This window comes from Mandrillus leucophaeus, unplaced genomic scaffold (assembly GCF_000951045.1).
Source record: "Mandrillus leucophaeus isolate KB7577 unplaced genomic scaffold, Mleu.le_1.0 Scaffold724, whole genome shotgun sequence".
NCBI lineage: Eukaryota > Metazoa > Chordata > Mammalia > Primates > Cercopithecidae > Mandrillus > Mandrillus leucophaeus.
Genome location: NW_012107853.1, coordinates 869,830 through 893,539, shown reverse-complemented (window position 1 = coordinate 893,539; position 23,710 = coordinate 869,830). Strand labels below are relative to the sequence as shown.

General features: G+C 43.9%; 1 protein-coding gene across 3 annotated transcripts in view; it reads right to left on the bottom strand.

Moving 5' to 3' along the window:
• Nucleotides 1-4,486: 4,486 nt before the first annotated feature.
• The window catches only part of ETS1 (v-ets avian erythroblastosis virus E26 oncogene homolog 1), a 127,936-nt gene continuing 108,712 nt past the window's right edge, over nt 4,487-23,710 (bottom strand). For all 3 annotated transcript variants that reach the window (XM_011965435.1, XM_011965436.1, XM_011965437.1), the window contains 2 exons: nt 9,203-9,321; nt 4,487-8,270 (listed from right to left, as the gene is read on the bottom strand). In XM_011965435.1, the coding sequence (XP_011820825.1) occupies nt 8,055-8,270; nt 9,203-9,321 (335 nt within the window). In that variant the 3' untranslated portion in view covers nt 4,487-8,054. The remainder of the gene's footprint in view (nt 8,271-9,202; nt 9,322-23,710) is intronic.

Here is a 23,710-nt window from a genome sequence, read left to right as displayed (position 1 = left end):
TCCAACTTTCTTAGTCCCCCGTTCCCAGCCTAAGCACCATTATTCAACAGATTCTTATGTCCATCAGAACTAATAGAAATAATTATCGTGATCAATACTGAATCAGCTAGAATCAGCTTTAAACCAGGATGCATTGCCTAGAAATTGGATTAAATTTAGCACAGCATGGGACTAGAGACAGCGCTGAGGGAAGAGTGAGGTCTGCATTCCAGTACCAGTGCCATCATTAATGAGGTGACACTGGGAAAGTCCTCTCGCCTTTCTAAACCTTGAATTCATGAATGCCTAATTGAAGAGGTTGCACCAGATGATCTTTAAGGTCTCTTTTGACTCTAAAATGTGGAATTTTAGAATTCTGGCATTTGCTCCTCATCTCATCGTTCTCTAGGCCATTATTGGGTTTAATTAGGAGACCATGTAAAGCATCATGGGACCAACAGGAACTGCTGAGTAATTATGCCAGGACAAGGGAGGGACTCTGAGACGATTCCAGGTACACCAGAATGTGTGGTCACTCTTATTTTAATTTTCTTTCTGGACTGGGCTTCAGGTTTTGGACTGTCACTTGTAGTTGCAGAAAGAAGGCTCTTTGGAATTTGTGATCAGGGCTCTGATCTGAGATTTCAGAGGCCACGTGCACGGGTTCCTAGAGCAGCTAACACATGCCACCATCATGCGCATGGCACACCCGGGCCCTTCCTGCTCTAAATGGGAAATCTGTGCTCAGAGTTAGTACAGCCTTCCATCCATACCCTGCTGAGTTCATACACCCACCCCAGCCTGCCGGTGTTCCATGATGAGCCAGTGAAGAAAACATATCCCCTTGGGCTCATGTGCACAGCTCTGTGCTATCATGATGAAAACTTGGCCATAGAGAAAATAGATATTTGAATGAAATATCTGTTACCCCTAAACACTGTTCATACTGGTCATTGTCTTCACCGTCATTCTTACCTTGTCTCAAATATGGATAAGCATCTCACATTACAGGTGCACTGGCTGCACTGTATTTGCAAACTTCCTTATTCCCATGGAAGGCAGAACAAATGGAACAAAGTTGGTCTACCTGTGAAGCAGATTGGCAGAGGGATTCCCCCAATTCAGTCACACTTGAAGTTTTGAACTTGCCTTCCCCTGAGATCTGTAAGAATAATGACTATTTCTGATGAACACAACACAGTTCCAAAACCATCTGGAAGCTCCCGGTCCCATCTCTTCTTCTAAAGTTAGGAATATCCTTGTTCCACAGAGGCAATCCCAGACCAAACCCAGCATTCATCATTAGCTTTTCAGGCTTGCGAAGACAGTTGCCACTTCTTTGAGTATACCTGGACATGTGCTATTTCTAGGTACATCTGGGGGACAGCCTTTGACAAGATATAAGAAGAGTCACAGCTGAAATTGTAGGTTTGCCTATAAAAAGGTTAAAAAGAGCCTGTTACTGCCCAGGGCCAGCGGCTCAGGCTGACCATGTGGAGTGGAGAGAGAAGGTCGTGACTCTCTCTTGACCCTCACTAATTCCCACAAGAGCCTGCTGAAAACATCCTTGTGCTGTTAAGTTGTATCACATGGAATGACCAGGGCCGACCTGATATCAAAGCTCTGTAGAAATGCTGTGGTCCAGAGAGCACGAGAGCCTGAGTGGCAGGGAAGAGAGATTAGAGATAGGACTGTAAACTCAAACGGGCTTTGGGGATTGTGCAGCCTGTCACGAGCCTGGCTGGCCCTTGTTGATTTCCTAGGTTGCTGTGGGCAGATGATCATCGCTATCATTACTTTGGATGTCAGGACGCTGAGATACACCAGGCAATCTGATGCAACTGGCTTTCCCAGGGCAGAAGCATTTGCCAGGAAAGTAGAAACAGGGAGAGGGATTGGAACATTGAATAAACCAGGAAATGGCACTGACCAAGGGACAAAGAGGCCAGAGCCACTTTACCCCTCATTTGGGGTTCTAAATTCTCATCAAAGTTTTTTTTCCTCAACTTCAAACCTTGTGGCATTTTCACCAATTGATCAACAACTGCCTTTATCAGACTCCTTAAATCTCTGCCTCACTGCAAAAAGTGCCAGGAGGAATGCTTTTCTCTTCTGTTAGTTAGGTGAGGATTCTCTTGGCATGGAGGGATCTCACAGAGTAAGGAGATGCCAGCCGCATGCCGAGCCAATATGCCCATAAATGCAAGGGCCAAGTCCTTAATCCAGCCACGAGGAGGGTCAAGGATCCCTGTATACAAGCCAGAGAAGGGATTCTGTACAACTAGAACTGCGTCGCAAACCACCTTCCAGAGCAGCCCCTGGGGAAAAGCAGAGGTCAAAAAGCAGTATGGAAGTTTAAAGGCTTACTTACTGAAAGAAGACTTTGTCCTTGTCCCGTATTTGATGTATGAAATGTACCCCTTAGTAACCAGGCCTGTGGCTCCCAGAGCTGGTGAGCCATCAGCCAGCATCATCAAAAGGGACTTTTCAGAGTTCTAGGCCAGCAATACGGCGTCATGGAAAGAACGGGGCTTAGAAGTCAGATGGTTCTCTGATGAACCTGATTGACCTCTTGTACTCTCTCCCACTGTAGGCTCTAGAATAAAATGAGCTTCATGCCAAATAAACCTGGAATGTGGATAGATATCTATACAGGGGTCACAAAATTAAATTCTACAGGGACAAGGCAGGAATGTCAATGTGTGGGCCTGGCCTATGAGAGATAAAATAGGAGACTGACATGCACCTAAAGGAAGCAGCTTCAGTTCAGTGCCCATGGTGGTTGCTATGAAGGAATATGCTAGAATCCAAAGACATCCTATTACCCTACTACAGTACATTCTTCTCTTGGGTTTCCTACACTGTGAAGGCCGAAGTGCACATCTCTATGGCATGGAAGCAGCCTGTGTGTGACGTCTGGTTCACATTGTTTGCCTTATTGTACCCAAAGCACAAATCACAATCGTTTCCCTTTTTAGGTTAAAATAGTTACATTTCATTCATACACCTCTGCCGATCCACTCTTTTTTCTTTTTGTCTTGGGTGCTGTAGCTTGCTCCAAAGTTATAGCAGTCGAGTCAGAGTAGACTTGGTTCATTTTCTTATCCTATCACCTCCTGAAAGCTGTTCAAATCTACGGAGTGTGATCATCACCTCCACTTTCCCTTGTGTCTCCTTCTATCCTCACCCTGCCCGATCTTCCCAAATTGTGCAGTTGCTTTGAAAGATAGTCTCCCCTCCAGACATCCACCACTGCAGCTTCAACCATGGTCTCAGCAGTATTGTTAAGAGAAATCACCAAAGCCCGGTTGCCTGAGGGTTCCTCATCTGAACTCTAGCTCCTAGTGGGAGAAGGGTAGGCCTAAGCTGATTTCATTCAAGTACATCTTGCATCTTTGACCCTGGTGAGCATTAAGTCAGGTACTTGGAGGGATAACAGCAACTTGGCACTGAAGGAAAGCTCTCTGGTTGAATCCTTGACTGAAGCAGAAACCTATTCTCTGTGTGCTGTTTATTCAGAAGAGTTCAAATGTGGCCTCAGGTTGGCTCAGGAATTGTGGCTTTGCCCAGGTTTGCAGTTGAAAACTAAAAACAAAATGTAAGGACCTGAAGCCATTTTTCCCAAAGTCTCCAGTAAATGTTAGTGGCTTGACCAGGATTCAGGGGCTGGAGGCTTCTTCGCGGCCAGTCCTGCTCCCTGACCACCAGACCACACAGTCCGTGCTTAACGTGTACTCAGCAAACCTCAAGCTCCAGGCCTGAAGAAACAGATTTTCCAAAAACAGAGCTCTCTTTGTGAACAATTCAGCAAAAATTCACTTTCCAGCTGTGAGCTGGGATTCATGTTGCAAATGTTGGTGTTAATTAAAAACATCCACCTTCTACAGTTTCAGCAACAAGGAAAAAGCACCATGCACGATCTGTTCCTAAGCAGTCCCCTCCAAAGCACTTATAAATATGATTTTATTTATGGCATGGGTTGCTAGGGGTTCTGACAGATATTATTGTTCCCAATCTTCAGCCCCAGTGAAAGAGTTGGGGCCAAGGAGATGGATGTGAAGGGCCCAAGTTGCCACAGAGCAAAATTATTATCAATGGTGGACACAAGAATACTGCTCCTTTCCCACAGGATCCACTAAAGATGTTCAACTTTCTGTATTCATATCAGGAACGGTACCTAGCTGAAATCAAATGTTTATCTGTTGAGTCATTAAAAATTTTCTTCACATGGCTCTTAGTCCTTCAGACATGAAGAAATTAGGTCTGACAAGGCCAGGGACATTCTACAAAGGATGACAAAATATATTCAATGTTTGGGATGTTTGATGACTTCCCTATATTCCTATTGTAGTTCTCACCTTATTAGGAAATCTTTATCACCAATGGTCCTGAGCTAGTGAGATCAGGAAGACTAAACTGCATCCCTCTGTGCTCGCCTCTGGTTGGCTGATTTGTTCTGCTTTAATACATGATCCAGACAAGAAAGAATCAAGCCAAAGCCACAGCATTATGAATGAAATTCTTTGTTTTTAATTTCACACAGTTTAAAATACAATATGAAATCAGGCTACAGTATATAAAAAACTCTCCAGCAAAATGATGTGCCAGCATCAGCTACTAAAATAAACAAACAAAAAACTCCGCCATAAGAATTTTTTTGCATTTAAAAAAAAAAAAAAAATCGACACTTACATCGCTACATCTCTAAGCTACCTCAGTTCTGATTTTTAAAAAGCACCTGCTTTTCCTTTTTTTCATTTTGCTTCTAAATTTTCAGCTTTTAAAAAATATAAATTATATGAAAATACAAGTTGGAAAATAGTCAAACACAATATAACATCTTTTTCATCCCTATACTTCTCAGCTTAAAAAAAATGTATTCTTAAAAAAAAGTTCAATAACTGAGGCAGTATTCCTGATAATTTTATTTTTATATATATATTTTATATATGTATATGTATACATATATTTATGGTTCCTTGAAACTTCTTTGGAATGTAGGTAAGAGTTCAACAAATTTATATAGACCCCAACAGAGTAAGCGGCATGCACAGCATGACTAGAAGAGAGAAGGTGTATTTCTCACCATGAAGGTTAGGCAGGTTAATGCTCTAAAACCCAGAGTGTTCATCTCCAAAGTGAGGAAAAGCACATCTGATCTTTGAATGCTACCTCCGATCCCCACAGCCACAAAATCAGGGCTCTATGTAGGGAAGTCCCTCCCCAGAATGAAGAAGGGAACAAAAGTGACTCTGAACCCTAAAGCCAAAACCGACAAAGGTTAAGGCATCTCTGGGAAAATAAGGGTTTCACCCAGCTAGACCAGATTTGCCCATCCTTCCTCTGAAGTTAACATGTGTTTTTAAAAAGCATAAACGCAACATTTCCAGTGTATAAACCACCCACCACTCTTCCTGGGATGGTCTCTGGCCTTTGGACAAAGGAGAAAAAACATCTGGCCAGATCGACAAAGCTGTCTTAATTAATACACTATCTACAAATCCTGAAAATGGTGGACCTAGAGAGAAAGGGAATTTTAGCAAACAAGCGGGCGGAGGAGCACTAGGAGGCACTTTCTTATATCTTATCTGCTAGAGGAACTGCAGGAGTTACACTCACAGAAGGAGAGCTTCCAACATAAATTTAACAGGAATGGTGGATGCTTTGAGAAAGTGATTTTATGCCTGGTTGCAAACAGCAAGCAATAATTGATACCCGGCCTTGGTTCTACTCTTACCCATTATTGAAATGTGGAAAGACTTACCTAGAAATCTCAGGTATTATTTCAGCTGCAGTTTTGCATGTCTGCAAACACACACACACACACACACACCATTCGCACACATGCACACATTCACACACACCTTTTGCCAGTGCCCAACAAAAATCACATAATCTAAGAGAAAACAATGTAGTCCAAACAGTTCCACCCAACACTCCCTGAGCAGCTCCTAAAATATTTTGAGAGCTTCATTAAGGCACCTGCATCCAAAAGATCAAAATAACACAGCTGGGATAATTCTGCCTTCGCTTTCCACATGGATGCTCCAATTCATCAGTATGGGTACAACTCATGAATCACAGAGCTATGTTCCTGATAATTCTGCGTCTGCAAGAGGATCTGGGAGTAAACAACAATCAATTTTCTTAAAGATACACTAGAAAGTAGTTAGTACTTCCAATTGCTCATCCAAATCCCAAAAAGGGCCAGCCCTGAGAAGCTTACCTGAAATATGTCTTTCCTTCTCTCACGGAAGTCCAAAAACGCCACCCCTCCTCCTCGTCCTTTCAACGGGGCAACTATAGAGTGAGGGAGGTTCTAATTGTATTAGGCACTTTTCCTCACGAGTTAGATGTTGACTTTCCCCCCAAAACTCCATTTTCAGATTCCCCCTCACAACCAGCAGAAAGATGACTACCTCGCTTGACTATGTTTGTATTTAAACATTGGGGAAACTAAAAATCTATTCAAATCTCATGGACAACCTTATTCTCCTCACCGAACCGCCTTCCTTTGTTTCCTTTGCCTTCAAGTCATTCCTCTCTTCTGGAATTAACCTTTACTTACCCTGTGCCAAGACATCAGACCCAAGTATGAGGCCCTAGCATCACCTGTGCCATTCATTTTGCATACACAGTCTCACCTGACATCCTACCGGACTAATTTAAATTATTCAAAGGAAAGCCTTGCACTTCTCTTCCAAAGACAGCCAAGTCACATTTTATTGAAATGCTCTCTTCATTTCCATCACTTCTAAACCTCAGCAAGTCTAAACTCTTCAACTTAGGTCATGTCTCAAGTTACTCTTTCACTCACCAATCAGAAAGCCATACATTTCTCTCTACTGAATAACAGAGTTGGGGGTGAGGGGTGCAAAAAATGGATGATTCTTGGAAAATAAGACATAAAAGAAAAATTACAGAGTGTTAGTTTGGAACGACATACGTTCAGGACTTATTTCTTAAGACCTGAGGGGTAATGCCCATGCATACAGCTTTTATTCCAAGTCATCTATGCTACAGATATAGGACTAAGAAAGAACCAAGTCAATCTTCCTCCTTCGATCTCCTTTCCATGACTTCAACAGTGCTCCTACGTTTACTGTGGTCCAAAACCAGGGATGCAAAATACATTCAGTTCAAAGACTTAATGCTTCTTAGCTCAACATTAAGTCCAAACCCCGAGAATCCACTAATAACAAGTAAGTAAAGGGATGTACTAATATTTTCTTAATTGTAGATGACATTCACACACAAAATTCCCCTGTACCCAAATCAGCATTAATTGTCCTTCTTATATAAGTCCCATGAATTTGGGATCCCTGATCTCAGTGAGAGCGTTTTGCTTTTCCAATGGGGTCTATATAAACAGTTTTCTTTCACTGTGACAGAATCCTCAGCCGGCAAATAAAAACAAACTTACATGATATTGCAATACTGAGACCACCTTAGAGCTTAAGACGATTTTTAAGAAAAAAAAATACTGGCACAAAATTTAATAAAATAAATTGTAACACAACAATGGTTTTGGCCCCTCCCCACTGAAGTCCATCTTTGTTTCAAAACTAGAGTGATAGGTAAATAGTTCTCAGCTTTTAGTGCATCCCCCCCAAAACGTGTTTCATCCCACCCACCTCTTTTTTGCCCTCCCAGACCTAAAAACAAAAGCAAATTAATTGCCTTACATCAGTTTCATGAGTTCCGATGTGACAGTGTCTCTTGCTAATGGGTCCACAACTCAAGACACTTTTTCATGGGTGATTTTTTTAAATGATTGGACACATTAGTCTTCTTTCTCTCTTAAGCCACAGCCTTCCAGCTTCTGAGAAGACCCTTCTCCCTCTCCTGAAAATCTGCTCAAGAATTTCTGGTCCCACCCACCCCACAAGTCCTGGCTTTCCTTTTCCAACTGCACACAATTGATTACAGCTGCAACTGACTTAGCTCCCACCCCTGAAGGTAAAAAATGAGTTCTGGAAAATAAAAAATAGAATAACAATTAAAAATTCAGAGTCCAACCAACACGGCTGTCCTTGGAAGGTCTCAGCAGGGTTTCCCCAGCCCCTTCAGTGCCATCACTCATCGGCATCTGGCTTGACGTCCAGCATGGCGTGCAGCTCCTCAGGGGTGTACCCCAGCAGGCTCTGCAGGTCACACACAAAGCGGTACACGTAGCGTTTCCCCGCTGTCTTGTGGATGATGTTTTTGTCGTAATAGTAGCGTAGGCCACGGCTCAGTTTCTCATAATTCATCTTAGGTTTGTTTTTCCTCTTTCCCCATCTCCTGGCCACCTGAAATTTAAAAAGAAAAATAAAGGAGGAGTGGGCAAAAATCTACAAGATAGACCAAATATATATGTTTGTATGCCTATGCTATACCCATTCACGGTGACCCATGATGCTCCAGGAAGATGATTTGAGATTCATGTACATATAGAAAATAGTTTTCTGGTCTGTCGCTTCTGAATTCCATTTTTCATGGGTTGGGTGGGGATGGGAATCACAGTGATTCTTTAAGTTGATGAAAACAGAGTGACCCTGAACTTCTGTGGAATAGGATTAAATATTTGACTTTAAAAAATAAATGAAAAGCCACACTATACGCTCTCCTCTTTCCCCATATTATTAGTAAAATCTCCTTGCTTTGCAAGCATGAAATCTAACAGGCAAGTGTGAAGTGGAGGAGCTGAGCTGTCTTTCATCAACAGGAAGTGCTTCTTTCCATACCAGGGCACAAATATTTTCTCATGTCTGCCAGAACAAAGATGTTGTCTCTCTTCTTCACTGTTTTTTATCCTCAGAATTGGGCATGGCACAGAACCACTACTCCATAAGCGTGTGTGTAATGAAATAAGAACTAATGAGCCAATCTCCCAAGGCCTCTTGAACTGTCTAGCCCCTTTCACATTCACAGAGCCACGGGGCTGGGAAGAGGCTAAGTCGCAGGAGGCAGCTCTGTGGGTGATAACCAACCTACTGCCAGGCACATTAGTGCCTCCTATCAGCTAATCCTGTAAGACAAATGGGTAACATAGATATTTTCTCTATTTTCCAAATAATGAAACTGGGGCTCAGACAGGCTACCTAGCTTGCTCCGGGAGTGGCAAGTGGCAGAGCTGGGAATCGCAGTCCTGGAAAATGTCATTCAGGTCCACACCACCCCTTCCAGGGGGTTCTCTCTCATCCTTCCTCAGCACAGTACTCGCAAGCCCCTCCTTCCTTACCTCATCTGGGTCAGAAAGTTTGAATTCCCAGCCATCTCCTGTCCAGCTGATAAAAGACTGACAGGATTTATCAGTGAGTAATTCCAGAAGAAACTGCCACAGCTGGATTGGTCCACTGCCTAGAAACACAAGCCATTGTGAATCATTACACCAGATACTCAGCACTCTACGCAACTAATCCCCACACACACGGCACTCCCACATCCCGCTTCTCTCAGCCCATCCAGCCAGGAGAAATGAAGGCAACAGATAGTGCACATGTCAGAGGAAGTGTTATGAGCTCTAACAGATAGAAAAGACAAAGGCCTCCCTATAAAACAAAAGCTTGGAAGAAAATGTGTCAAGTGCCTTATTTTGATTAACTTAAGGATTGGTTCATTTTTATTGCTAAGCAAATTCGAGAAAGAGAATACTGTGCCTATCCTCTGGGGTGTTCTAAGGTAGCATCATCTTTTACACCTTCAAAAGCTAAGTCGTTATTTTTGCCTTCAGAAGTGAGAAACATATTAACGAAGGAATGAACGTCTTTGCCACTTCTGAGCAGAAGTTATGGCTCATAAGCACTGCTCTCTGGTAGGCAGCCTGTGGCCCCTGATTTGTGAGGAAGAAGGCTCACTATCCTCGGGCCCTCTCACAAGGAAATAGATGTTAAATATCTGCTCAGTCATAATATTTCTCTCCACTGCCACCACCCTCCCTTCCAGTCCACTTACAGGAAAGCACCCAAACTAAAAAAAAAAAAAAAAGCATCATTACTATTTGAGGGATTAATTTTTCACCCAGGAAATCCTCAGAGGTCAGATGGGGACTGCCTCAGAAATTCTACACAGGTTCAGTATATTCTAAATTACACATGCGCACGCGCGCGCACACACACACACACACACACTTTTCTGTCTTAGCCATCAATACCCTGACAGTCAATTTATTCTATGCTAAAAGGTTTATATTCACACCGATTTCCATTCAGGATAACTTTCTCATTTGAAATGACAATGCCCCCAGGGATTCTTAATTTACAGGTGTAGGTAGAGAGACAAATAGGGGTTCAAAAGTCCGTGTTGCTTGTTACATGTCTACGCTGTCCCTTATAACATAAACTGGGCAGAGCGGGACCGGGAAAGAACCAGTCCACATCTCTGGAGATAGCCCAGGAAGCTCCAGCTCATACAGGAAAGCTCAGCTCACTAAGGCTCTAATTTTTCACCAGAGTTGCAAATTTGTCTGATCCAAAGTAAACTGAGATTTAACAGGAAACAAACTTTAGGTTCCCCCTTAATCTAAAAAAGAAATTGCCTTCATAATCTGTAAGGGTAATGTCTTGTGGAATCTCGTATTTGTACAAGACATGTTCACATGCATCATTGTGCTTGCTCCTAAAATCCACACCCAATCCTCTGCTGTAAGGAGAAGCACAAGCGGTCTTTCGGCTTCCTTTCTGTTGGCGCGGAAAAGGTGCTCAGCAAAGTACTGTGACTTTGCTCCGAGCCACAGTTAGCGAAATGATGGTGCTGGGTCTAGTACCCAGGCCTTTACACTCAAAGGACCAGGGCAACCTCCAGTGAAGTAAAGAAACAGCTACTGACGCGCGCTATCATCGCACAGCCAAAGGAAGTCCTCCTCCAGTAACAACTTCCTAATGGTGGTTTCCAAGGCTCCTCCTCAGCACTTGCCACGCTGAATATGAAAACATGGAATAGCTCTACCTCCTCTTTCTGAGAATGGACCATTAGCTCTTTAAAACTATCTTGCAAGAAATACCTTACATGTATTCCAGAATAAAATGAGTCAGTGAATGCCTACAAAATAAAGGAACATTCGAACAACAGCCCAGAGGGCTGCACTGGTAAAGCCCTAGCTTCCTCTGTTTCTACTTTCATTCAGTAAAAACCATTTTGTATTCAACTCAGGGACATTTGCAGGTTTCTTGGGAGTTGCCTAAAGGCGTGAGCTACTCATTCTCTGCCTGGGTTCACAAAACTAACCGTGACATTCTCAGAGGAACCCACTGAGAAGCCATCCTAACAGACACAAAGAGGTAAAACAGTACATCGCTCTCAAGAAATGCAGCTGCCAGAGCCGTGGCCACAGAACAGGTTTCTTGGAGAAACACAATAACTCTAGAGACTGAAGAGAGACATGAAGAAAATCCACCTACCCCAAAGCTATGTAAAAGAAGCCTCGGAGGAGAGGGGTTTGCTTTAGCCCCTGACCGAGAAAAACGAAGGAGTACTATGATTGATGGGGCACTTACTGCGCTGCAGACACTGTGACACCCTGCACTCGTTTCCTTCATTCCCCGCAATAATTCTGTGGGGTGGATGCAACTGTTGTGCTATTTGTTTCTACCACTTCACAGCAGAGAAAACTGACACACTGCGAGGCCATTTAGATCAGCAGTGGAGCCGCCAGGACTGGAACCCAGGCAGCCTGGCCCCAGATTCTTCATCTCAATGCTACCGTTGTCCCCCTGGACATGACGGGGCCAAAGACCTGGCATCTAAACTGCCTGACTAAGTGCAATGTTGCAAGGGATAAGGGGACCTGACTTTAAAAACTCTCTCCCCGACTTCTCATAGCAGTTGCAGGACATGGGATAGCCAGTGGTTCTCCCAGTCATCTGACCACCAGTGGCTGTGCCAGCCCCCGCCACCGCCTGCACCTCCACAGGTGATGTTTCCAGCATCCTCTTGTGGCAGCCGTTATGTTATGTTACTTCATTGTTTCTTCTTCCCGGTGTTCACCTTAGCCTCTCTTCCACTATCTGAAATCTCTCTGGGGCACAGGGTCTCATGACACCAAGCCGAGGAAAAGGATGGAAAGATCGAGATCCTTCCGCCAGATGAGTCTTTGGCGGGGAGCGGTCAGCACATCTGCCCATGCTGGAAAACAGGGCCCAGGAGCGCACTGCAGTCTCCTGCCCTTGGGACTTGGTAGTCACAATGCAGAGAGGGGACCTTTGATTCCCGTGGTTTGCACCAGCTCCCAGAGGAAGAACCTCTGACGGAATGGTCAGTTTTCCTTTTCTACCAGCGCATTTTCCAAATTGAAATGTCAAGCAGTCATAGGCTGTAGATGCCCCGCCCTGCCCTTTCTCTGTGATGTCAGCGTATAGGACCCAGTGAGTCTGGGACAGAGTGAGTACTCGCCAGAGGACTTTTGTCCTCATTGTGACTTTTCCTTTGTTCAAAAGGAATGAAAAAAAATTAAATTCAGGCCCTAGAAGCCCAAGTTCTAGGTGCAGAGCTCTCTAACTCTTTTTTTCTGTTTACACCCAAGAAAAGAGGGAGGATAGACAGGAAAAGCAGATACCTAAAGAAATAATGGGAATATGAATGGGAAGAATTCTCTCCCATTGGCTTCACAATAGGACAGTCAACATAACAGAGATGTCAGTTCCAGGCTCCTTCCCCCGATTCCTGCAGAGAAACCCCACAGGCAAACTCCGGCCTAACCTGTACACACAGGGCTCACCCCTCAGAAAGCCCGCATTTTTGTACCAAGTGAGAGGAGCTCATGATGGCCGCTGAAGCTTCCTCTCTAGCACCTTTTGGCTGACTCCTAAACTGCCTTTTTGTTGTGGGGAGCAAGAGAACTAGGAAAGACATGGAAATGTTCTTCCAGCCAGAAACACTGGGCCGGGGTGGGCTCAGGTCCTGGCTGGGCCAATGGATAGGCTAACACAGGAGCCTGTTTCCACAATACATCACCCTCACTTCAGGTCTGGGAGGGGACTTCGGGGCCACTTGGAAACCCAAAGCTTAGAGGCAGCTCTGGGGTTGGAAGGCACACTGGCTACACAGATCCGCCAGCGACACCCACATCCAGGCCCATCAGAAGTTCTTACACCCAAAACTGGTGTAGACAATGAATGAGTCCAGCACTCCCAGTTACGACTCTTCTAGAAGGTGATTCTGTTCTGCTTAGCAGAAGTCTGCCCAACCCCACAGGGCTCCAGGGCCCCATCCCTTGCCCTTGCTCCAAGTTTATATCCTAACCTTGTACAGCCTCTTCCTCCATTCCCCCTGCAACTCCCCCTCATCCCTGTGCCCAGCCCCTTCCACCTACCCAAATGGACTGTGGTCCCAGTGACCTTTGTCCCCTAGAGCAGAAAACGGTACTAAGAATAGCGCCAGTCATGGGAAGGGGAGCTCACATGTTCAATGTGACTCACAATGGTATCCCTGTCTGGGATCTCCAAGGCAGTCAACAGCACCCTTCACGATGCTGCCCGGGAGTGTCACACATCAGGAATCCAGTGGCATCACTGGGAAAGTATGCTTCTCAAGTCGAAGCTCTGAGCCACAACAACAGAGGGGTCCCTGTTAGAAGGAGGTCTCTTTCCAGAACCATGCAGGCGGGAGAGCACCACACACACACTCCACACACCCATCTCCCATGGCACGGAGCCTCCACACCCCCTGCCGTCTGCTCCCTCTCCACCCTCCCTCTCAGGCGGCTGCAGGGGAATTTCCTTCTACTACTTTGTTCTTCTCAGCCTCTGGAGAAGAGGACAGTTCTTACTACACACTGACAGGCCTGATTTGAAGAACATGGTACAAGCTCAGAAGAAGAAATACCAGGTGGGAACTTGGAGAGCTCCCAAGCCCACAGAGCAAATCACACCAAGGAGGTTCACCCCCTAAGGGGACCCCCAAGGCTACTCAAATCTAAGGCAACAATCTCACTTTTTTAAAAAACGTAAAGCTTCAAGTAAATTCCTGCTCATTTGGGTCATATTTCCTTGTCTGGGAGCTGCAAGGCCCATTATCTGTCTCAATGAGGAGCTGGTTATTAAAAATCCCCTGCTATTCTGGTCCCTTGCCCTGAGGCTCAGAACTGAGCAGTATAAATACATATATATCAGTGGGCTAGGACAATGCGTTAGTAACATGCTCTTGATGGCAATCCCTTCCATTTGCCAATCTGTCAGTATCATTCTTCTCATTTTCCAGGTCTGGGAGCCTGTGACAAGGACATCCTCACAGCAAGTGAAGAGGGTCAGGTTGAACTTCACTTTTTCCTTCTACTCCTTCCTCATTTCCATTTCAACCACAAGTTCTCGCTCTTGTCACCTGTGCTCTGCTGAGAGGCGAACACAGGAGCTTTCTTCCAAACAGATGGAGGTCAACGCTGGGTGGGCACTTCCCAGGCAGTCTCCTCATGTCTGCATTGTACATGGCTCACACCAAGACCACCCCAATGGTTTGGTCTCTGTCCATTTCTCCCATCACTAGAATATACGCTCTAAGGACAAGGACTTTGTTTTTTCACTGCTTCAACCCAAAGCCTAGAACTGCACCTCACCAACAAACACCAACAAACAAAAAATTATTTGCTGTTGAATGACTCCTGTGTCATCTGACATGTTCTCCTTGAGAACACAGACTGTATCTTACGGAGCCATATATCCTCAATGCCAGGTATGATAGCTTATCTTCAGCAGGTACTCAATAAACATTTTCTAAATGACATTACTGAAACAAACCTCCTCTGAAGAAAGGCGTAAGGATTAGAAAGGCCGCTCAAATGGCTTCTCTCTATTAAACTATATTTGGGGCCAAATAATATGGGTGACCCTCAAGCTGCATTTCATCAACGTGTTCCCAAAAATGAAAACGACCACCTGTCCTTTGGGAGTTAATTTGCTACTTTAAGAAGCTAATCCCTTTAGCTCTGTTCTAAAAGTCAAATCAAATACCTCGGTGTGGGCAGGACACCACATTTATTTTAACCTATGAAACTCTCATGGTTGGTCACCCTTGCAATAGGGCTGACTCTGCTCTGATAGCACACATCTGGCAGGTGGCCCTAAAACAGAGGAACAGGCCTGGCTGGCCCCTCCCTTCCAGCCAGGTGTCTCTACCACAGCCAAACGATGATGGCAAAAACAGAACATTCGAATCCAGAAATGACCCATCTGTTCACAAGTGTATCAACCTGCCTTTCATGCTACCACAGGAGGACGCACCTCTGAGGGTGGGGTGGATGACTCCCCATTCCAAGCATCACCCCCCCTTTCTGTCAATCCTCTTCTAAATCACCATTCAGAAAGGTCCCCAAATCTCCTGATTTCCATTAAGTTTGAGGACAAAACAGAAAATATCCGGACAGTTTCTTGCCCTCTGGCCCAAGCTCAACCTGAAGCTGCACAAAGTCTTGTTGCCTGAGGATGAGTAACTCAAGAAACTGTCCTGCTGGACTGACTGGCAATCAAGGCACTGGGGAAATTATTTGAAGAAGAGTAAGGGTCAGGAGTGCTTGATATTTTGGCTGCGTTCTATGCCTCTCATTTCTTCTGAGTTGTACATTTTCTTTGCCCCACCCTGACCCAATCTTATCTCTAACACACTCCATGTATAATACATTCTATAACTGGCCAATACGGCCTTGGTTTAAAGACTCACTATGTGTCAATATATTCTATAAACATGTTCCTGTATCAATGGCTAGTAACTCAAGGGCAGTGATTGGGAATATAACTTCCAGTAATTCAACTCTAACAACAAAGAACATTCTGACAGGTGTTTGGAAAGCATACTTGCTGAACACAATGATGAACAACAACTTTATAAACTTGTATTTGTTGCTGAGATAGCCAGTATCTAACCATGAAAAAGAGTAAGAAAACAGCTCTCAAATCAATTAAAACCAGTCTTTGAGTGCCGAGTTCATGTCTCTTGCATGTTAGATCAAAAACGAAAGAAGGAAGAGTGTCAAAAACATTAAAAATAAAAGCCATTTTACATGTCAGGCAGTGGAGTACTGAGTGATGACAGCATCCTATAAAATTAAAATATATAATGCCTGTGGGAAAGCCCCGGGTAGGGAGTTAAGGGTACAAGGCTTCCATATCAGTTCTTCCCTGAATCACCCTGCAATCTTATGCAACTCATTTAATCTCTCTGGGCTTTACTTTTTCCTTCCCTAAAATGGAAATAGTAATCTCTGCTTCTCTTTACTTTATAAAAATGTAAATTAAGTCCTTATTACAAAAATCTACATATATACATATATATATATAGAGAGAGAGAGAGTGAGAGAGAAAGAGACTAAAAGAGGTGAACAATTTAGGAGCAACTGAATATACAATAATGGAATTACAAAGAAGAATGAAACAACAGAAAATATATTTTTAAAAACAATTTTCAGTAAAAGACAAGAGGGAAAAAAGATGCATTTAAAAAAAATGTAAAAGCACTAGAAAAAATCTTATTAGACTTCCAACGATTAAATTGGCCTTTTGTATGGCGACTTTGAACAAGTAGAAAGTTGGAGGTTAAGGAAAAAAAAGTTAAAGTATACAAATCTAAAAATTTTTAATATTTTAAATGAGAATAACCATTTAGGACTTTTTTAAGTTAGGAAAGACTCTGAAATCCTTGTTCCTATGTTAAAAGTACATATGCACAAAAAGAGATAGCAGATGCAAACTGCTTTGCAAGTGAAAGTATCACAGGCATATACGGTTTAGGGAAATCTTGGCCACAGATGGACTTAGATCCTCTTTTCCTGATGCACCTTTTTCCTTAGTCATTCATGTTCCTCACCAAGTATTCGTCACCTAATTATTATACAGAGCTCACCCAGAGCAAGTTCAGCACCGTTCCCCACAAATGTCAATAGTTTGGGCCCAAAGAGACGGGTCCCACCAGCATTAACTGGGGTTCAAGCAGAACCTCTTGTCCAGTCATCAGTGCCCAAGACAGGCTTGACAGCAAGGCCAGGTGGCTGGCAACTGGCCAGTGGAGTCCTCTCACCTGGAACAGGGTTAAGCGAGGCTCATTTGGCCAGTCTGACTTGCGTCTGAGAACAAGACAGTTACGCATTTTTAGGGTATGAGGGAAAGACCTTTGTTTTTGCTCTGGCTCTGCACACCTGCAAGTGCTCAAGTACACATGTGTGGGGGCGGCGGCAGGAGAAAGGGGACTGTTCCTCTCTTAAAGGGGCAGTCTCTATTCAAATGCAACCACCTTTCTTCTAAACCCACCAATAACTCTGTCTAACACATTCACGCTAACACTCAGACACAAACTTGGACAGTGAGCCAGTGAAGCTCAAGTCAGGAAGTGGCTTTCTTTATAGCTCTTTCCTCCTGATGTCTTCTAGGTAACCAGTTCTTTTAAGAAGTCACCAGAGATGCGTTAGGTTTGGATTTGGGGGAAGGGGATAAGAACTTTGTTATAAACCAAAGAAATGGTTTTTCCAGCCACTATAAATGTACAAAGAAAAATCTTCCTAGGTATGTAGGTAACGAGAAGAAAGAAAGGTATGTTCACTGATCAGGGTTAGAAAACAGAACTTTAGAAGTCTGAAGACTATAGTCTTTTCTCAGTAGGATTTTCAACTTGATCTCTGGAATTTATTTTATCCTAGGGGTTAAGTTTTCCCTGCATGTCAAGAATGAGAGAAATCACTAGTCAGGCGTATTAGAATTCTTGGAAGGTAGTTGAACTAGATCCTAAGGGATCATTTGCACACTGAATTTTGTAAGCGTTTATCCAGCATATAATCTCTGAACACTCCTCAAATGTAGCCAGAGTGTGCTGAACAGCAAAACACAATATTAACAACAGAGGTAGCAGAACAAATACTTTTTGTTTCACCATAATGTGATGAGCTGAAAGTGTCCTACCTACGCCTTTAAAGAAGAACGAACAGAGAGCCTAGCCTTGAGAGGCCTCCATAAGAAACTCCACCGCCTCGGCTCTGAATGTCAAACACCTCCACAGACCTGTGCCCTGACAGCATCTCCAACAAAGCAAGTCCCATCCTTGTTTCAGAGTTTAAACTTTCACATTCAATCACTCTAGGAGAACTTTCACTCTCATTATCTCTCAGGGAGAGGTGAGTCACACAAAAGACAATACAGTTTGGGGAGTTACAGTCAACAACATGCCTTGAGCTCAGAAGCCCATCACGGGCCACTGAGAGTGCCGGGACACATGGTCTTGAGTCCTGCCACATGGAAAAGCTGTGCTGGTCTCAACAAGCCATGTTTATAGGTCAGGTCCCTGTGGCTGTCTACTCAGATCTCCTGCTTCAAGGAACATTACTGACTGGCTCTACCATGTCCACACCAGCACCACCATTCCTGGGGGCTGCTCCAGCCAGGGACAGAGCATGGTGAGGGCATACAGGTCCACTTCTGGGAGACACAGAGCTCCTCCAGCAGACAACGTTGACACAAGGATCCCCTGGACCCAGTCAAAGTTTTCTTGGAATAGAGCTACAGTTGAGGGCTCTTTCTACCCAAACCTCCTCCTTCCAGACCTGCAGCATGGTCTGAAGGTTCCCCTGCCTTCTCTTCGCTGCCTCCTCCCTTTTTTTCCTTCAGAGATGCTCCTTCCGTAAACGCCTTGCACATCTACTCATGTCTTGGCACCTGCTTTCCGGCACACTCAAACTAACACAGTATTTTGAATATTTTCTGACATTGTGAAAACCCTGAAAGTCATCTTATTTGTCGTTTGCTGTGTGACATTGGGCTAGACCTCCTCCTCTAAAAAGAAAAACAAAAATCTCAATGCCCTCATTTACACAGTGGGCATAACAGAAACTTCCTCGTGATATTTGGTGAAGGATTTAAAAAGTCAGTGTATATGAAGGAGTCTAAGCACACAGTAGGAACTCAATAGATCCGGGATTGAGCTAAAGAAATGAAGAGACCTAATCTATTATTAAATACCTGCTATGCCCCGTGACACTGCCAGCAATTACTGCAATTCTGTAAGTAAAATGCGTTGTTCCCTGGCCTCAAGGAACTTAGAATTATACTGGAAAAATAAAAGGTTTGGAGAATACTATGGATGGAGGTGACAGCTAGCACTTAGAGCCTAGCTTTCTGTATACCCAGCACTGCTCCAGGTGCTCTCCATAAACTAATTCATTAGTTCTCACAACAAGCCTATGGTATAGAAACTATTATTACTGCCATTTTGCAGATGAGAAAACAGATACAGAGATGTTAGCTTGCCAAAGGTTACACAGCTGCTCGTTGGCAGGGTCTGACTCCATGCTCTGAATTCTACAGGGGTGGCCCCTGGTAAAACCTCATGGGATGACCACCCTTTCTTGTGTTTAACCTGGACTTCTACCTGCAGGCATTCCCAAGTGACTGACAGGGTGCTGAGGTGCGCTCCAACCTGCAGGCGTCACATGCAAGTCACTTTGGGAGGACAGGAGGGGCAGAGCTTCTCTTGAATGAGCCTCTACACAGAGCAGCAGCTGCTTACTCTCTGCAGCAGGGGAGGCCATTCAAGGAAAAGAAAGAAGTGCCAAGGGGGCAAAAGCAGGGTCATCTGGGACACCTGGCAGGGCCTTTCCCAACAGAGGTGATGGGGAGTTTCCGAGGGCTGTTGTTTAAAGGCAGTGAAGACTGGTGTGGATGTCTCAGCAGCACGCTGGCTGCATTCTGCTCAATGGAAACATTTTGCTTCCTCCAAAGGTGGAGCTTCAAACTGGAGACAGAGTGGAATTCCAGAACAGTCACCACCCAATTCCATTATTTGTAGTGAGGCTTTATTAAAGAAACAGTGACCCCAAAAATCTAAGACTCAGAGACTCCTCCCCTAAAACAGGCAGTGGGCTACACCCAGAACAGAGGGGTCAACCTGTGAGTCTTCTGGTATCCAAAATCCAGGCACCCTCTAGGCCTCAGAGAGTTCTAAACAGCACCAGGGTTCGAGCTATATTGTACAGGATGAATAGATCTCTTCTGTCCAAAGACTGCTTGCAAGGTATTACCATAGCTGAATCAAGACACTAAGGTAGTTCAGCCAGTTGCGATCTTCAAAAGCCACGACAGAAATAGGGAATCACCACTTTCCACATTTTTAAAAAGACATTTAGAAAAAAAAAAAAGTTCATAGTAAGGACGAATCCTTTTACCACGTGATCTTTTTCTACTGGTAGCAGATGATTAAGAAAAATTCATGCAAAACTAATTAGTTAGGAGGCAGAAACAGTGAAATTACTCACAGGCAATAGAAAAGAGCTTTGCCTCCCAACCAGTTCAAATCTTCCCGAGAATTCTCCTCCTCGGTGCTCCAAAGTACTTTCCCATCAATCACATAACTGAGCAGCATGTGAGTCTACTGCTCCACGGAGATCCCCAGGTCCATGCCAGGCACCCCTTTAGGATCCACAGCTAAACCCAGCACAGTGAATGGAATGCCTGCCAGCGTCTCAGCTGCTGGCTGACATGAAGGTTCTATTGAAGCTGAGGGGGCTGCCAGTTTCCTGCAACTGGTTAATTACAGCAGCCACTGAGCAACAGAGGGAAAACACTTTGTTTCCGTCCTTCTCATTCCCAAGCTCTTTTCCTCTTATCCAACCAGGGGCTGCCCAAGGATGCTCTACATTGAGACTGTGATGGCTTCAGCAAGCCTGGAAGCCAGTCGCGGCTTTGCCTGGCCTGCAGACCTCAGTGAAGCGCCCTACCTTCTCGGGGCCTGACTTGAGCCAGTTTACACTGTCTCACGCAACAGCATTTACATGGAGAGACTTTGGATTCCAGAGCTTGGCTCCAGTAATCCCCCCAAATTAAAAGGCTCTACACTGTTCCTAATCAACATGCCCGCAGCACAAGTTCACACTGCACTAGTAACCTGCTTTTACTCTTTCCTTATCACTAACTTAGGCTCATACTAAAAGTTTCCTCAGTTGTTGTCTGTACCTGAATACGTTGAGATTATTTTGCAATCGAGCTTTCCTTCAGAAAACTGTGATTTCAGCTAATGCTGCCAAATCTCAGGTTTCATTCTGAATTGAAGGGCTTTGAAGCACTTCCTTTTGCAGTAAAGTTGTTTATCTTCAAAAACATGTTTTAGCAGTAGTTTTGGGTTACTGAACCCTAAAACTCAACTAAGAGCCAGAACCCTAAGGTTCTGGACTTGGCCCTGGGACTTTCTTATTGTGTGACTTTAGACTGGCTCTAAAGTCATCTATGAAATGACAAGAAGAGGATTTATTTCAGGGCAGAATCAATTTGAGAGGACCTAGAGGAGAATGTACGGGGCTTCTTTTTCTGCAAGACTAGTACCTTGTGTGTGTGTGTGTGTGTGTGTGTGTGTGCGCGCGCGCGTGTGTGTGATGTCTCACACACACAAAAAAACTTGGAGGTTGAATTCCAGATAGTCCCAAATTTAGCCTTAAGGAAACTGAAGGACTGCCTACTTATAAATCTGTGTAACACTATAAAACATAATTTCATTATGGTTAATGAATGGCTTTGGGTTTAGCCTTTTTCAGGCTTCTAGAAAACAAGAAAACCACTTCATTCACAATTGCAAATCAAAGACTGAGAACACACCTAGACATTGATAAGGGCATTACCACCAGACCTGCTCCAAAACAGCTGCAGAAGTGATAGGACTCCTTATCTGTGGGTATGTCTGACAATCTGGAATGAAGTTCAATAAAGGTGATTTATAGGTCAATAATTCTGGACGGAAGCCAAGGCCAGCTCTCCTCCCTCCCACATACCCCTAACCCACATACACATAGTGTTCATTAGTGACAAGAGGCAGACAAGGTCCTAATCAGTCTAGGCAGGCAACTGCAATAACCAAGGAGTAGTCTCATTCTCTAATATGAAGAAAAGATTTTCTATTCAGGTGAGACATTTGGTGCTTAAGATTCAATTCAGAAGCTACCTCTGTGCAGAATGCAGTTACATACATGGCCTTGAATAAGTCATTTTTTTGTGCCTCAGTTTCATCATCTATGAAATGGGACTAGAGGGGTGAAGAGGAAGAGACACTACTATGTGACAACCTACTATATTATTCTATACCTACTGAAACGGAAAAGCAAGAGGAAGAAGAGATGCCTATGTTTTTCAAGGACTTGGAAAGCGTTTTGCTTAGGTCTACAAAATGTATATAGAAAACATTGGGCTACTTCTCTAGGACTGTGTTGTAATTAGAAGGGGTTCATAATGTATCTTCGAACAAAAGAAAATGGAGCTTTCTGATAGTATCAGTTTGATAACCGTAAACAGTTCACAGTAAGGTAAGGAGGTACATTTTGGCGGAAGCCAACATTGCATTTGATGTATTCTTAACTCAGCTAACAAGCAGGCTTTCAAGCCATGTTATCTGCCCCCGCATCTTGACCTAATTTAACAAGTTGCTATGGGAGCCCAGCGAAGGTTGATGCAATTTTCTTATCTTTGGAGGAAGAATGTAGCTGTGCAAGAAAATGTGAAAATTCAGTTTCTAACTGATTTCCACACTTACAGTGCAGTAAGAAAGACATCCTATCAAGAAGTAAAATGTATTCCTCTGGAGATGATATGGACAAAGACCCAGACTCCTGGTGCAACGGCAGAAGATGGATTCTCTTCCCAGCTTGGAGAATCTAAGCATGCACCCTGTAGTTCAGGCCAAGTAACAGTGACGTGGAGCTATGTGTACCCCTACTGTGTGGCCAAACATACTCTGGAGCAATCAAATTTTAAGGGAACATACAGAAAAGTTGAGCAGAACCTGAGCAAGTAAGTGTAACTTTTACAAGCAATAAAATGTATTGCCAACAAGTGATTTCTGCTTTCCATAGTACTTTTGCAAATTTCAGCTCATCTTAACATGTCTGCATAAAGCTAGACACCCATTTATAGGCACTCTAGTGACTGCCTCAGGTGGTGGACGAGGCTGTATGGGCACATTTCATCCGCTTCCGTATTCCCTAGGATGCATCTTAAATGAGGCTGGCGGGGGCACCATGAGGGTGTGAGATCACCCTCACAGGATGAGTCTGCAGTACAGGCAGGAGGTGTTCACCAGGTATCCATTAAAGGAAAAAAATAAACACTAAAATGTGGGTTGCTCCTCACATACCTAACAAATCCCAACTTTCATTCAGACCACAGTAATAGGAGAATCCAGTTCAAGTCTAAGGATTTTTAAAATATCTTGAATTCAAGGAGACAGTGAGCCCTCATATTCGCTTTTCTGCACTCAATATACGCTCAGACATTTGCTGAAATAATTGAATTGCTATAATTGAGTGTTTTTCCCTCTATGTCTAGCACAATGTCCAGCATTCATTTATTTAATTAGTTGATTTAATTGAATTACATTTTCACAGATTTCCTGCCACCGAGACAAGAATGAACACTTCTACTTCACTAAAAGTAGAAAACGGTAACAAGGTAAATTTGCCTAAAACCACACAGTGTGTTAGAGTTGGGAGGAAACACAGAGGACTTCTGTTTTCTGGACTATTATTCTCACCACCACATGAGATAGTATAAAAAGTGAAATTGCAATGGTCAAGGAGAAAGAATTAAATGGCAAGATGCTTCAAAAACGTTTTTTCATTAAAATGATTACTTCAGTCTTTGAGACTTTTAAGTGATAATCACTACCCCTTTTCTTCTACTCACTAAATGTTTTACTCCCTTATCCCATGTCTGAAGAAAGAGAGAAAGGGAGAGAGAGAGAGAAAAGAAGGAAAGAAGGGAGGGAGGGAAGGAGGGAGGGAGGGAGGGAAGGAGGGAGGGAG